The sequence below is a fragment of the Streptopelia decaocto genome (genome assembly GCF_964273445.1).
Source record: "Streptopelia decaocto genome assembly, chromosome: 4".
NCBI classification, from domain to species: domain Eukaryota; kingdom Metazoa; phylum Chordata; class Aves; order Columbiformes; family Columbidae; genus Streptopelia; species Streptopelia decaocto.
Window position 1 is genome coordinate 19,545,080 of NC_138658.1, and position 14,506 is coordinate 19,559,585.

The following is a 14,506-nucleotide window of genomic DNA, read 5'->3' on the forward strand; positions in this document are numbered from 1 at the left end:
CCATTAGCTCACAAAAACATTATCAGCTCCAACAATGTTGATTTTTGCAGAATTTTCCATTTTGTAGTCTCAGAAAAAGTTGTTAGGTCTTCTACAGCTATCTTACCTTACTCTGTCCTCTGAATCCCCAAATGCTTTCTTCAGGTTGGAAAGATCTGGATAATAAGAAGTAGGAGGAGAAATAACCTCTAGGACTCCAGATTGGATTTCTCCGGGGAAGCTGTGAAGAGAATTTACTGAAATGTCATTCCTCAAAAAGACTTTTGAGGGCAACCACAGCCAGCAGCTCCCCAGAGACAGGTCTGCTCCTCCAGAAGTAGAATTCACAACTCAGGTGAAGAAATTAGGTACCAAGAAATTAGGAACCAAGAAGGGATCTTTGAACACCATCAGAACAGTCAGAATAATAACTCAAAGTCACACAAATGTGTCTCGGAAATCCTGCCCATCCTGAATTTATAGATGCTTACTCATAATCCTGAGATGGTTGCCAAAACACAACATTAACTCACAACTAAATTCACTGTTTAGAACTACACGCAACTGTTACCCCTAGAGTGAGGTCAACTGCCTTCCTTACACTTGCTCTAACTCTGATTCTACATTCTAGCCAAAACGATATGGTGCTGGAGTAGGGGTTTGGTATGGGGAGTTCTCAGAAATGAGTTCCCCATTTTCTATGATTCATTAAAAACTGCTAACATTAAAAATTAAGTGCATCACAGCACAAGCATGCTTATGAAAAAGAATCTCAGACTTACTGTGTAACACTGACAAAGCATCTACTCTGCAGTAACATTTTCAAAAAACATAAATATGGTGTGAGTGCTTAAGTTGCTGTACGTATTGAACCTTGGGGTGCTCAACGGTACCGAGGAGGACTGTGTCTCACCTTGTCCTGGCTGCAGCACTCCCAGCTGAGATAAACCCTCTGCAGGCAGGAGGCTATTGCTGTTACTTAGCTGGCGGGCTCAGCTTCTGTGGGAAACCTGCACCCTAAACACAGCCTGGGAAACACTTGAGCAGAGCGGGACATGCAGTAAAGCCTCAAATGTGAAGAAAATGGCAACCTCACCAGGGATCTTGTTAGTTTTTTGCTGTAGTTTTGATAGTATTCTAATAAAGCACTGATACAAAGATTGAGAGGTCTCTTGTAGGCATTTTAAAAAAGCAGAGAGGAGAAAGGCTGTTTCACTTCAAATACTGGCCAAAGTGGGTTTCTGTTGGAGTACCAATTCATGAATGAGCTTGTACACCAAAGAAACCAGCAACACCAGTACCACAGCACAAGACAGTTTTCATCTCTTGCTTCTTTCAGTCAGCTGCGCTTCAGGGCTTTTAGCTTTGTTTTGTGACTGCTAGCTGCACTACACAATTTCTTGGAAAGCAGCTTTGGTAAGACAAAATAAATCTACGAATGAGTGTATTTTTTTTTTTGCACAAACATATTAATTTAGTAGTTGCTCCTCTCAAGCTGCTCTAAGGTTTTTAACATGCACATGATGCTGTAAACATCTATGGGAAAGAATAATAAGGGCAAGTAAAACTGCAGCGTGAACCAAGCCTTCATTTGATATCTCTTGCATTAATGTGGCAGAGAAAAGAACAACCATTTCATGTTACCCATCATATAACAGCATTTAACATTATAAATATAATCTGATCGCTGTCCAAAATCCATTACCTTCACAAAAAAGAGGCAAACAAGGGAACAAAATCACCCAGAAACCATGTGAGACATCAGAATACATTGCAGGGCCATGAAGTCAGTGGGGACCTAATATGTGTAGCCTCAGGTGCCTTGAATTGCATCATTAATTTCATGGGGAAAAGACTTCGGTTCAAGTAAATATTTATCAGTGCTTAAGCTCAGACCTTGCCTCATTAGTTAAAGCATATTTATGAAATAAGAAAAAAAGGAAAACAAATGGATATACATACTTCTGAATTTCACAGTGTCTTACAATACACATATTAAGAGAGCATCTTTGCCTCATTTCTTACCACTTCCATTTCAGTATGGCAGTGTTGTAATTTACTGTTGAAATGCTCTTATTCTTTCCATAAAAGCTCAAAATGTGTTTACTAGCTGTTTGGTGTTACAGTCCATAGGACTTACCTGGTTTTAACACTTTCTGCAACACTGTTAACATATTCTTCATTCACCTAAAGAAAAAAGGGGAGTTCCATTTCAAGTCACCCATTTTTGTATTACGCAACATTTTGCAGGGAATATTTACATGTAAACAATTCATTTTTATTCTTCAATTATTTTCCTTCCCAACAAAAGCAATATGTTATAGCAGCATTTCTACTAAAGGACAGTATGGTGTTTTCAAGGCAAATGAACTTTCAATGTAATTTCTGCATAAAATTCTGTCCTATACCTTTCAGCTATGCTAGAAAAGCAGAGTCATATAACTGTCAGTAAAAAGAGCCACTTCAGGTTAATCACACAAAAATTACAAAAGAGGCCTGAGCTGTTGAGAAAAGTCACCTAAGCAAAAGTTTCTAAAGTTAGTGATACTGAAAATTTTTAAGTTTATTCCTAATATAACAAACTTATGGCTCCTAGACTGAAAATTCTGAGGACATACTAACTCATTGCTGCTGTTTCATAAAAATATCAATTTTAGCCTGGAAAACATATCTGTTAACGATATCAAACAGCGCTAAGTTTTATGGAAGTGATTTCTAAAACAATACCTGTCTTAGCAGTTCAGATTGTTCTTTTAAATACACCTAAAATTGTTACCAGCTAGATGTTAAATTTGTAGTAAATAAAAAAAGATGTGATAAGTAAACAACTGTCATAAGACAAAAATACCAACAACTTTGCAACTCACTTTCAGTCAATGAGTTATTCTGACTTAACTCACTATGTAAACCTTTGATCTTTTGAAACTCTCTGGGAAAAAAGGCAGGTGTGGATTTCTGATCAGTGAAACTACCTGCTGTCCTCTCATAATTTTGTGTTCTTATCACCTCTCCCAACAGCACGATTAACCCGCTCTAATTTACTGGATGGCTGAGAAATAGAAGCTGCCAGGATGTGACTTTGGGGATGGGAAAAAGGAGAGAAACTGACCCTTACAACAGCAGTTTAATCCTAAATTGGCTGAAATGTATAACTACTACAACCCAAGCTACCATTTCCTGAAAGTGCCTCTTCGGGATGGTCCACAGTGGGAAACTGTACCATTAGGAAATTAACCCTTAGAAACCCAGATAACTCTCCGAAGCCCTGTAGTAGAAGGTTTATCTGAATGGCAGCTAGGAGAAACACAACTGTAAAATAAGTTCAGCTTCTGAAAATTACACTGAAGGGGAACTTTACAGCCAGTAAAACTGAGCCTATCTAGTTATTGTTGTGATCCAAACAGAAAAGTGGAAGTCATGATCTCACTCAATAAAGTGAATTATGTTCTGTTTGACAGTACCACAGTTGCAAAAGCTGCTCTAAGTGATGATTGAACTAAAAAAGCAAACTTTAACTGTTAATGAATACATGTATGAAATTCCATGCTGGTTTTGGAAGGACAAAGAAATACAAAGAAAAAATATGAAGTTTTGAATAAGCCTTTTTACCTGCAAGTAACTATTACTAATTTCCTTCTGTAGATTTTTTCCAATGTGATCAAGACTTCTTGGAATAAGAAAAAAAATCATTTACCCCTAATATTTTACCTTGAGCACTGTTTACTTTCCCAGTCATGAAACATTCATGTCCCTGAATAGTTTTCTTTTTTAAAAGAAACGGCAGTACACAAGCAGAAGTCAAGGTACTTTGTAAGATATGTGATGTCAAAATGGCAGATGAGTAACCTGTACTTCTGTTAGACTGAGTAAGTTTACTTTTTTCAGGATCTATAGAACCTTTCTGTGGGGGATTTACTTTTCATTCTTTGAGTAGTTTACTTTCAGAGATAAATAATGAGTTCTCATGGTTTCGTTTGAAAATCTGACTGCAATAACTGTGTCTGTTAATGTAATATGACTTTTTCCCCTTCAGTCATATGAGTTACAGGGGTTTTTCCTCATATGAAGACTGAGGCACTAACTGCTCCTTATCTCCTCCAGCCCTGAAGAAATCCCTCCCAAAGGCCTATCAGTATTTTGCAGTCATCTCCCACACTATTATACTAAGATACAAATTTCCATATGGTGTTTCTAACAGCATACTGCACCTTTCCATGCAAACTCACCTCTGCTACAAAGATGATTATTAAACAGTCGTCCTTCTGTTCTTCAGAAAGTTCGTACAATAGGGAATGCAGTGTAGTCATCAGATAGTGTTGTTTTTCCCTTTTCACAGTAGGAATACCCATCACCAGTGAGACTGCAAAGAAAGAAGTCCACAAGACACATAATTTTATGTCAGGTAAAGAGAAACTGAAATTACATTTTAATTTTGATTTGAAGTAACCATGAGAACAACTGAATGGGACTATGGTGTTTCAAGATAATTATAATCACGAATATTCACTGTTTGGTTTGCTTGGTGATAGTTAATCTTCCAATAGCACTGTGACAGCATTTGCCTTACTGCCTGGGAGAGGAGATGCCTGCAGCTAAGACTAGGTTAGAGACACCCGTTTCTGTGTTATTAGCACCAGGTCTACACTGCGTAGACTGTAAATATTTGAGAACTTGAAAATATTGCTACCTCTGGCAAACACATAGGTAATCGCTACTGGGTTTTGAAAGTGGATATTGTAAAATAAGTGCTAGCTTTTGGTATGGAGTCAGAGTTCTGAGTAGTAAGAGTTAAATGAACATGACTTTAATGAGCAAGTTCTCACAGGAGGTGAGTGCTGTGTATCTCAGAAAGGAATCCAACTAAAAAAAAATCTTTCTGAGCAGCTTAAATGATAGGAATCCATGGTTTTGACATAACCAATAATAAGAAGAGGAAACCTAGATGTTATTGTTTTTAAGAGGAAAGGAACTGAACCTGTCTGTGGGAAAGACTGCACTAGTAACACCTGGGCTATATTAGATTGTAAGCAGGACGTCTCTTTTTTCATTGGTATGGGTATTACCTAAGTCAATGACCTAATATAGCTCAGTAAACCTGTGTATTCCTGTTCACCAAAATCTCATGAGGCTGGTAAGAAAGCAAAAGATTTTGAAGGAAAAGAGTAGGTGCAGTTAGTGAGTTGCTCCAGACTTCATCATCTGTGCCAGTGTCAGCCCAAAAATGCCAAAGTTCCAGCATTCCTTCCCAGCACACGACCTGCTAAACCCTTGGGGTTTTGTTTGGTTTTACACACTGAATGTCAACCTGTACTTGTTAAAGTACAGTCTTGCTATTGTGATTTTTGTGTCCATGTAAGTGAAAATTAAACATTACTTTTTTTTTCTTAGCCATATGAATATATGACTAAACCCCCAAAATAATACTGTTTTTCAGTTATGACTATTTTTTATTGCTATTTGAAAAGGTTTATCAGAATACTTGGGGGTAAAGACTTGAAACTGCGATGGGAGTGGTAAAAGTGCTTTAGCCATGCCCATTAAAATTTATTCAGTTTGGCAACACTATAAAGTTTAGGGAGAAAACTCACTCTGAACTTTGAGCATGCTCCATTAATAGGACTTAATATAAAATATAAACATATAGAAAATATAAGCCAAACTTTATTTCATACCTCCGGTCCTCTGTTGCCCAAATATAACATTCGGAAAAATGGCATCTTCGTATTCTCGAAGGTGAGGTAGGTAGTAGTACATGTTTGTAAGATGTACCGGCAGTTTTCTGGTGAGGTTTAACATTTGCCCCTTCCTATCATCTTAAAGAAACAACAAACCCACATAGACGCATAAAACAAAAAGCCAGCAGTGAAGCCTATTATTTCGTTTTCCTCAATGGAATACTAAGAGAGTACCACGCACAAGGTTGTTCAATCATAACTATTCCTCAGAAGTGATTATATGTCATATATTACAACCTCCTGCAGTAATAAACTGGGAAACGCCCAGTAAACACATACAACCCCCCAGGTGACTCCAAGCCTGAACGTCCTGGAAGTCTGCCTGCATTTCTCTGTGCTTAAACAGTTGCAGGACTGGGCTGTCTTCAAATATAACAAGCAGCTGTTTTAAAAACATCAGGAAAAAAAAATTGCGTTTTTTTTTTTTTGCACAGTTGGCAATCAACTTTTTAAATTAAAAGAAACACAGATTCTGGTTAGTTATATTATTAATTACTTAAAAAAGTTAAACGTTTTCCCCAAAATGTAACACACAGTGGTTTTTGGGGCTCAAACAGCAGTTCTGAAGTTATAAAAAGTCCAAGGGCAAAAATGACAACCATTTTTGTTGTACAATAAAACTTGGTTGGAATGGGAAGCAGAAGAGTATGTAAAAATAAAATTTAAACTATTCAGACATTTCTGCTTTAAATCCTGTGAGTTGACAACCTGAATAGTTTCTGATATTCAACTGGCTTTAGTAAGAACGAAGAGCAGAGGGAAGGGGGACTTCCACTGTCCTCTGCTGCTATTATATGTGTGAGGCAATAACTCTGTCCACAGTACATAGGGCTGTTGGTGGCTGACAACAGTCTCTATTCTAACACTTACAAGACCACAACACTGCCAACACTTAAGCATTTGTTTATACACATCTGAACAGTCCCACTGAGATAATATTGAAGGAACAGACAAAGAGAGGCAGGGAAGAACAGGGTAAGAAACAAAGCTGACTACACAAAACAGGACATGCACCTTGCTCCTTCTTCCCCTTAACAGTCCTGGTTAATGCCCTACTTTAATTGGACACCAGCCAGCTGTATTAAATGCAAATAAGGATTTTTAAAAAGTAGTTTTCAGTAACATCTAGACTCTTTTTGAAATCAGGGCATGTTGTGGAACGCTTCCAGCACAGAGGTGCCCCTTCTATTTTTCCTTCCGTCCCCAGGGAAGTAGCTCTTCCAGTTTGAACAGGGAGGAAGGCAGATCCTGCACCACTACATAATTTCTTTTAGGGGACAGAATTGAATTTTTTCATGTATTCCATGCAATTACAGTGTGCAGACAGATAGGGATGTACAATAGTCTAGAAGCCAATGATCCAATATATTTTTTAGTAAATAACTTAATTAAACAATGGGAAGAATCCATATCACTGAACTACAGAAATCTCCTTTACAGGTTGGAATCACTTATAAGCATCCACATTTCCTTCAGATTATTAACAAACTACTTGTAAGATAAAAATTAATTCTAGAAAGAACATTCTTAGGCTAGAACATATCTCGCCAGCAGGACCTCATCGGGCTCTCACCCCCTTGGTTGAGGCAAGCACCCAGCTGCGTGCGCTCTGCCTGCGGACATGAGGCTGCGCGCCCACCATGGGCACCGCGGTCCCTGTGTCCACAAACAGGGAATCTGGCACAAGAAAGGATGGCAAAGAACTTACGGCCAAAAACTGCCCTCCAAAAAAACCACCTCACCTGGGCAGGAGGGAGAACAGGACTGCAGAATAACCGAGGTGTACCTGCCTTCCTGATATTTATCAAGGTGTGGTGGCACAGTAAAAATTCTTTTACACAGCTGGTAAAAAATAGCTTGTCCTGTGTTCTGTAGCTGGCACTGAGAGAAGGACACGCACTGTGAGAAACTCGATCAGCAGTATGCACAGCTTTGCCACTGTGACACCACTGCAGCCTATTGTGTTTCCTCTTTTTTTTTTCACCTCCTTATTTGTTTAGTTACAAACTGATCCTGTTTAAAGAGACGCTACAGGTTACCTCCCCACATGTTCTTTAAAAACAGAAATTTCTACCTAATGCTGATATAACCAAATCAATTATTTTTCTCTCCACGAGTGATAAAGACACATGAGCACATAAAAAACTTTGAACTGCTAGCACAGTACATTATTTATACGTACAAACCTGTACGATTTGTCGTAAAGTTCATTCTTTTTGCAACTATATGCTTAATTTCATCTAGGGCACTGCTCAGTTCCTGTGATCTTCTTTTATTTTCCTTTTCAGCATACAGAAGTCTTTGCCGAAGTTCCAGCAACTGGCTTTGGTACATGTCGAAGTCGTTTCCTGCAATGAGAACGTATTTTATTTTCAAATAGGTGAATTATATGATGGAATAAAGAGAAAGTTTAAGAATAGGAGACAGCTGAGAAGAAGACATGACCAGAGTGTATGAACAATAATAAAAGAGGCTGCTCAAAGTTTATTCATAGAATGAAGAAGCCTGGAAGAGTATTAAGAAGCAGAGTTGAGGAACAGCTGGGCAAAGGCTTGCAATGAAGACAAGAATGAGAATGTGACATCCATAATAAGGAAAAAGTCAGAGAAAGATGATGAGTTGCACCGAAGGTATTATCCAGTAGAGTCAGCATTTTTCACTAAGTGACAAATCTTGATGACCTTTGTCACATTGAGGAGTTTAATTATGTAATGCCTTGTCTTTTGTATAAAACAGTATTAAGATTAAAATACAGATATTAAGGTATTCAGTCTTCATCTATGAGTTAAAGACTGTCTGGAGTATATTAAGAACTATTAGTAAAGATGGTTATTTGAACTCCTGGATATATTTAATTTGGTAACAACTGAAACTGTGGTCTGGATTGAAGGATACCTTCATAATGCATAGCCCGCCTTCGATGAAATATTCTACAACCATATCAGTATTAGAAACCCTTTATTCTCGGTAATGGTTATCAGACATCTCTGCTGTTCTGTATTGTATTCTCAGATAATGTCAACGTGATGTTTACAGTCAAGATCCACTTTCATAAGAAGCAAGTACTGTCAGAACTTCTCAGTTATCACAGATAATAGACTCGTACCTGTCAGTGCCTCCATTGCCTCACTGCCACATGGATAAAGCTTGTTAGACTTGTCAAAATTAATATAAGGCAACATTTCAATAATGTCACTTCACAATAGGAAGAAACTAGAGGGCAGAAGTGGACTTCTTCATATAAAAATGTTTTGTAATGCTGTTTTTTTAAATTGTTGTTGGGGTTTTTTTAGTTAAATGCTGTTATTAGATGCCCTTCCCATTCTGTTAGTGGACTGTGGTGAGTCCAATCCTTGTCAGGATGCATTTTCTAGGGCCCACCATTGCCTCTCATCAAACATGAAATCCCGGGGATTCTAGTCTGTAAAGAGACTAAAAGCAAAATGCCCAGGTAAGACAAATCTGTGAGTATTTGCAGAGGCATTTCAAACTGGAATTAATTTGCATTTTGGATAAATGGGGGTTTTTATTTGCAGTAAACCTAAGTGCTTAATTTAATCAATAAATGTATGTTTGGAAGACCCCTAATTTTAAAACATCTAGGAAGAAAGTAGTTAGAAAAAAAAGAAGTAAACATGTGATCTGTATTATTATTATTATTATTATTGGTCTTATTAAAAATTTCAAGTATGTTTAGTAAAATGCCCCTAAAATGAATGCTTCCTAAAATTTTATGAGAGTCTTTAAAATGTTTTGAACTGCAAGAAAGTCACTCATATCTAGGAGTATCATGTACTATGCAGCTATGAATGTAAATTTAGCATTGTTGAAGGGAGGGAAAAACTAGATTATTTCAGCTGTGTGCAGCAAGAAAGTTCTACTTTACTGAAGTATGATTTCCTAAAAAATAATTGGAGAAAAAGAAAAAAAAAAAAGGACCAAATGAGGAAAGCGATGGAGAGTCCGTCTTTTAACAGCTGCAGGGGAATGGTTAAAATAGTTTTCCAATACAAATCTCTCATGAGGCATCAGGCTGCAGAGCTAGAACCCCAAACCAGCTACATTATTGCAGCACCTAAAGAAGAACCCTTTCGTCAAATACTATGTAGGAATACACTTGCTTGTTTTATGCTTTCCTTTCATAGGCTGTGTTTCCAATGACAAAATCTAACCTTTAGCTTTTTGCTTTAGAACGTATACAATTAAACAGAAACATGTTTAAGCTGATTCAGGTGACTGCCAGACATTTATCATACTGTTTTCATAGCAAGAAAGAGTTTCCAAACAGAGAATTGATACATGTAAACACAGTTGAGATTTATCTTGCAATTCCAAGACAAATTCAGATGTATAAACTAAAGATACAGTAATGGATGTACATTTTTCTTTAAATTCCAGTTGCCTTTATTAAGAGTATAGCATTAAGCACCAAGAAAAAGTGGAGTTTAACCCATGGTAAAGTTCCACTTGCTCCTGGGAAGATGCCAGAAAAAAAGAAAGAAAGATTATTTATCTTAGGATAAATACATGTTATCACTGGATGCAAATAACTGCTTCTGAAAAGGGAATCAATCATTTTGTTAATGGAGGTGTTTTATAATTAAATACTGGAAAGTGTTATTCCATCGACATATCCAGTGTTGGAGTAGCATGAGATTTTGCTAAACCAAACTAAAATTCCCCTCAGCACAACTACATTATAAGGAGGAATCAGTAGAGAAATTGCAGATTAATAATAACATTGTAGTCCCTCTCTTTACAGTTCTTTCAGCTACCCAGTGTCACTGTGACTCAAAACTACCAGTTTCACTACCGGGCTGACATTCTGGGCAAGCACCAAGTAAATGTAGCTTTATCTGCTGACTTACAGGTGAGCCCACCAAAAAATCATAGACGCCTCTGGCAAATAAAAGCTCAACACTCCACTGTCACTGAGTACACCCAAAGCAGCTGGCATTTGTAATCAGCCTTATCAATTTCTTCAGGCCAGAGAGGGAGACCACATTTTTGAGTCTTCCAGAATTGAAGCTCCTGTTCAGTTAGGGGCCTTAGTAATTGCTTATCACACCCAATTTTGACAGCTGGGGAAGCAAAGGTTTGACAAAAGGGATGTAGTATTCACTCAGTCTTACCAAAGAGGAAGTTTGTTATTATAAATATAGATAGTTCAAAACAGAACATGAAAATAAGTGTTATTAAAGTATATGTAAGTATTAGAGCAATAGTAACTACTAGCAAACCTTGGTAAAAAAAAGTTTGGAAAGCAGTACTGAACCTTTTGTACTTTGCTGCACAAAAAGGTACCATCACAAACAGTATTTTTTACTCCTATAATTGCAGCAAACGAAGATAAAATCAGAAGCATTATGACGCTAAATACTCTACATATTTAAATGGATTTTAGTGTGTGTGTGGAAAGTGTTGCTCTTTAAGTATCTAAGGATCTACGGAGAAGTAAATTGCTCGCTTGGAGAGACAGAGAAAGGGCGTTTTCATGAATGTATCTCCCTCTGGCAAGGTAGGGAGGGTCAGGAGAAAGGAACTCCAGCTGTATCATAAAATACCATCTGTCCCCAGCCATAGCCTGACTTGGCAACACGTCTGCCAGTGGTGCTCTCAGCAACGGGGAGTGTCAACATAAAACCAGAAAACAGCCAGAGGAGGGCCTATGGCAAAACTACAGGAAGTAAATGAAGGTAAAGGCTTCTTTCCCCTTGGTGAGCTGAAGACTAATCATTCTGCCGCACTAAGGAAACCCTATCAGGAAACTGCAATGGGGTTATGCTGGCTGAAAGCCAGTGGAAGCCAAACAGATTCAGTGACAGAACTCAAAGCTTTTTCAACGAATTTTCAGCTCCACTACAGCATTTCCTCTGCCTGTTTGCTACACACTGTCATATATACTTATGTATACTCTAATTCTAAGATGGCAATACTTAAATGGTTTCAAATGCAATCTTGTGTTATCTCCTTATATACATATATAAAACTTTCTGCGTAGGAAACTGAAACTATTTAGAAACAATACTAATCTCTAAAGCAAATAGTCATTGTGAAAGTCAACCAATTATTTCTTTTAGCTCCACGCATGCATACTTCCTATTATCATAAATGTGTCCAGTTTTAACAATTGATTTCCGGCAATATCTACGAGCTGTAGAACAATTAATCACTATCTCCTCCCAGCATTCAAAGAAAAAATGAGAGAAGAAAACACCCCGCAGTGCACGAGTGACTCTTGTTCCTATTTCTTGATTACAAGCTACACCGTTTATCATACCTAAAGACACTTTTTTTTTTTAGAAACTGAGTTTTGGTTAAAGTCCTCTTTAAAAGAAAACTATATAAGCACACTAACTGCAAAAGATCTTGTCCTACTCTGTGCTTGGAACCACTGCTCCCTGTTAAGGTTAATGAAGCATGTTAAACCATTGAGGCATGCATTGCACTAATAACTATAGCAGTTTATTAGCTTCCCATAACTGATCTAAAATAGACACACCTTTCTAAATTTTGTTACATGCTTTGCAAGATCGGTTTTTGTTCTCTCAAAGTAAGGATGAAAAAAATCCCCCGAACAATGCTTCTTAGTTCAGAACAGCCAGTTCTTCCGCAAACACGTTCAACAATGTGCTGAAGTCCACGGGTATTAAAGCACAATGTGCTTAAGTACAAGGTTATTTAAGCACCTGCCCAGGTAAGGACACCTTCCTGAGTTTGTGCATGATTTATAAATACTTTGTTCATAGCATTACAACACAGAATTACTTGTCTTGATAGACTAGAGACAGCCAAGAAAAACTACCATAAACTGAGAAGCAGCTTCACTTGCACTGGTTGAATGTGAATGTCACCCATTGTGTTTAATCTCAGGCAGAACTGGGGTAGCTTTGACTGTTGAGCTTTAACTGTAGGAAACAGCATGTCTTAATGGATATGTTAAATCTTCAGGAGCCTCTGAAGTCAGTCAGTGCTCAGGTTGGTTTATTTTATGTGGTTGAAAAGGGAAGGTTAAGTGAGCAGGATAAGAAGCTTCTAATTGTTTCCACTCGTCTGTCCTGTCCATGCTCTGATGGCAACCTGGCTGCAGGGGCTATTGCTATGGCGGATGCTACAAGTAGAAGAAAGATTTGTTTCAGCCAGGCGCAATTCTCAGCAGCTGGCTGGAACCCTCGCCCAGCTGTGCTGCAGCAGCATCTAACACGCAGGCTTGGTAAGCCAAAGCACGGGGCTTGACATGCAGCAAGGACTCTTTCACCATGATTTTATAGCTCTCTGCGTAGGTGTCTAAGCAGAAACAGCAGGCAGCAGTATGTTCTGCCAGGGCATCTATCTACTCATCTTTCATGATGTCCCACATCAGGAGCTTCAAAACAGTGGCAGCCAGTGGACGGACATTGTATTAACCCAGTGACATCAAAGAAAAGCAACTTTGTGGGGGGAAAGTGAGGGTTCCGCTGTGGCCATACAGAGATAATCAGAATCATTTTCCAATATTAAAATGAACAAACAGCTTACAAAGATAAAGGCAGATAAAGTTACTAACTGACTTTTAACAATACATTAAATTCTATAATGAGCATAGACTCAGTGTTGGGTTTGGCATGAAATACTTTTTACTGAACCATTTATGTACTGTATCTAGCAGAAAACATAATCAAATTTGTTTCAAAGAAAAATACAACTTAAGTTCTAATATTTTCTTACATGCTGGCAAACAAACCTCATTTTACATGAGTCTTTTCCTGTATCAGAATGTAGGGAGAAGTAATCTTAAAACATTGACCCAGAACACCACTACATGGGAAAGCAGTAGTATTAAAATAAGTGGAAAAATGTATAAATTGAATGGATATGGCATGGTGTTTGCCCATAATTGGTATACTTGTTTTTAACGTGCTAATATTAGTAACACAACATAGGTTCTGAATAGCAGTGGAAAATTCTGATTTGAATATGGCCTTTATCAGATAAATAAAAAGTACTCATTCACTTCAGACAATTAAATGGTTATTGCTTCGTTCTGGTTAGTATTTTAAATATTTTTACTGTTCTGCCTGGTGTAGCAACAATCACTCATTTATACACACATTTAATTCAATGCCTATCCACTAACTAAATTATTTCTGGGTAAAACCGTGTTCCTCAAGACTGAGTGAGCAACATGAGGAACGTGTGAAGGTCGTATGTTAACACTTGTTAAAGTACAGGTTGTGATGCGACGCTGCACGGCAAAGAAAGAGAGGTCTGAAATGTTCCCTATCCCTTTCCCTAGGAAAACTAACAGTAATTACTCTCATTTTGTACCTGAATCTTTATAGGATTTAGGACTCAGATCCTCTACTTCTGAGGACAAGGCAGCCACTATTCCACCTGAAGTAACTGCAAGAAGCAGTAGACTCATAGTTCAGTAAATTACACATTTAGAAGCCAGTAAAACTATACAGCTTTTATAAGTCTTGGATACAAATTTGGGTATAAAACTTGGGATCCATGAACACTAAGTCTCAAGTCCCATTCGAGGTTGTTGTTTGTTTTTTACTACCTAAACGCAGAGCTATGCAAAAAACCTGAGTGAACAATCCATGGACAGGAGAAACTCTTCCCCTACCCCACTGTACATTTGTGCCACATCCCGACTGTGTGTGGGGCACAACCTGGGTGCACAACAACCTCTGTGTGCCCTCAGCTCCACTGCAAGGAAACATACACTTGAAGGCAAGGAGGGAAGATACAGCCTTCCAGTCAATCCCCTCATCTGGACAACTGTGAAAAATGGTGGTTAAACACAG

General features: G+C 38.0%; 1 protein-coding gene across 2 annotated transcripts in view; it reads right to left on the minus strand.

The window, feature by feature from the left end:
- The window catches only part of MGAT4D (MGAT4 family member D), a 36,118-nt gene that overhangs the window by 16,361 nt on the left and 5,251 nt on the right, over positions 1 to 14,506 (minus strand). Inside the window, exons 2-6 of one of the 2 annotated variants that reach the window (XM_082050347.1) lie at positions 7,901 to 8,062; positions 5,652 to 5,792; positions 4,206 to 4,339; positions 2,120 to 2,166; positions 107 to 220 (exon numbers count right to left, since the gene is read on the minus strand). In XM_082050347.1, coding sequence (XP_081906473.1) covers positions 107 to 220; positions 2,120 to 2,166; positions 4,206 to 4,339; positions 5,652 to 5,792; positions 7,901 to 8,062 — 598 coding nt within the window. The remainder of the gene's footprint in view (positions 1 to 106; positions 221 to 2,119; positions 2,167 to 4,205; positions 4,340 to 5,651; positions 5,793 to 7,900; positions 8,063 to 14,506) is intronic. The other variant, XM_082050348.1, reaches the window with a different exon arrangement.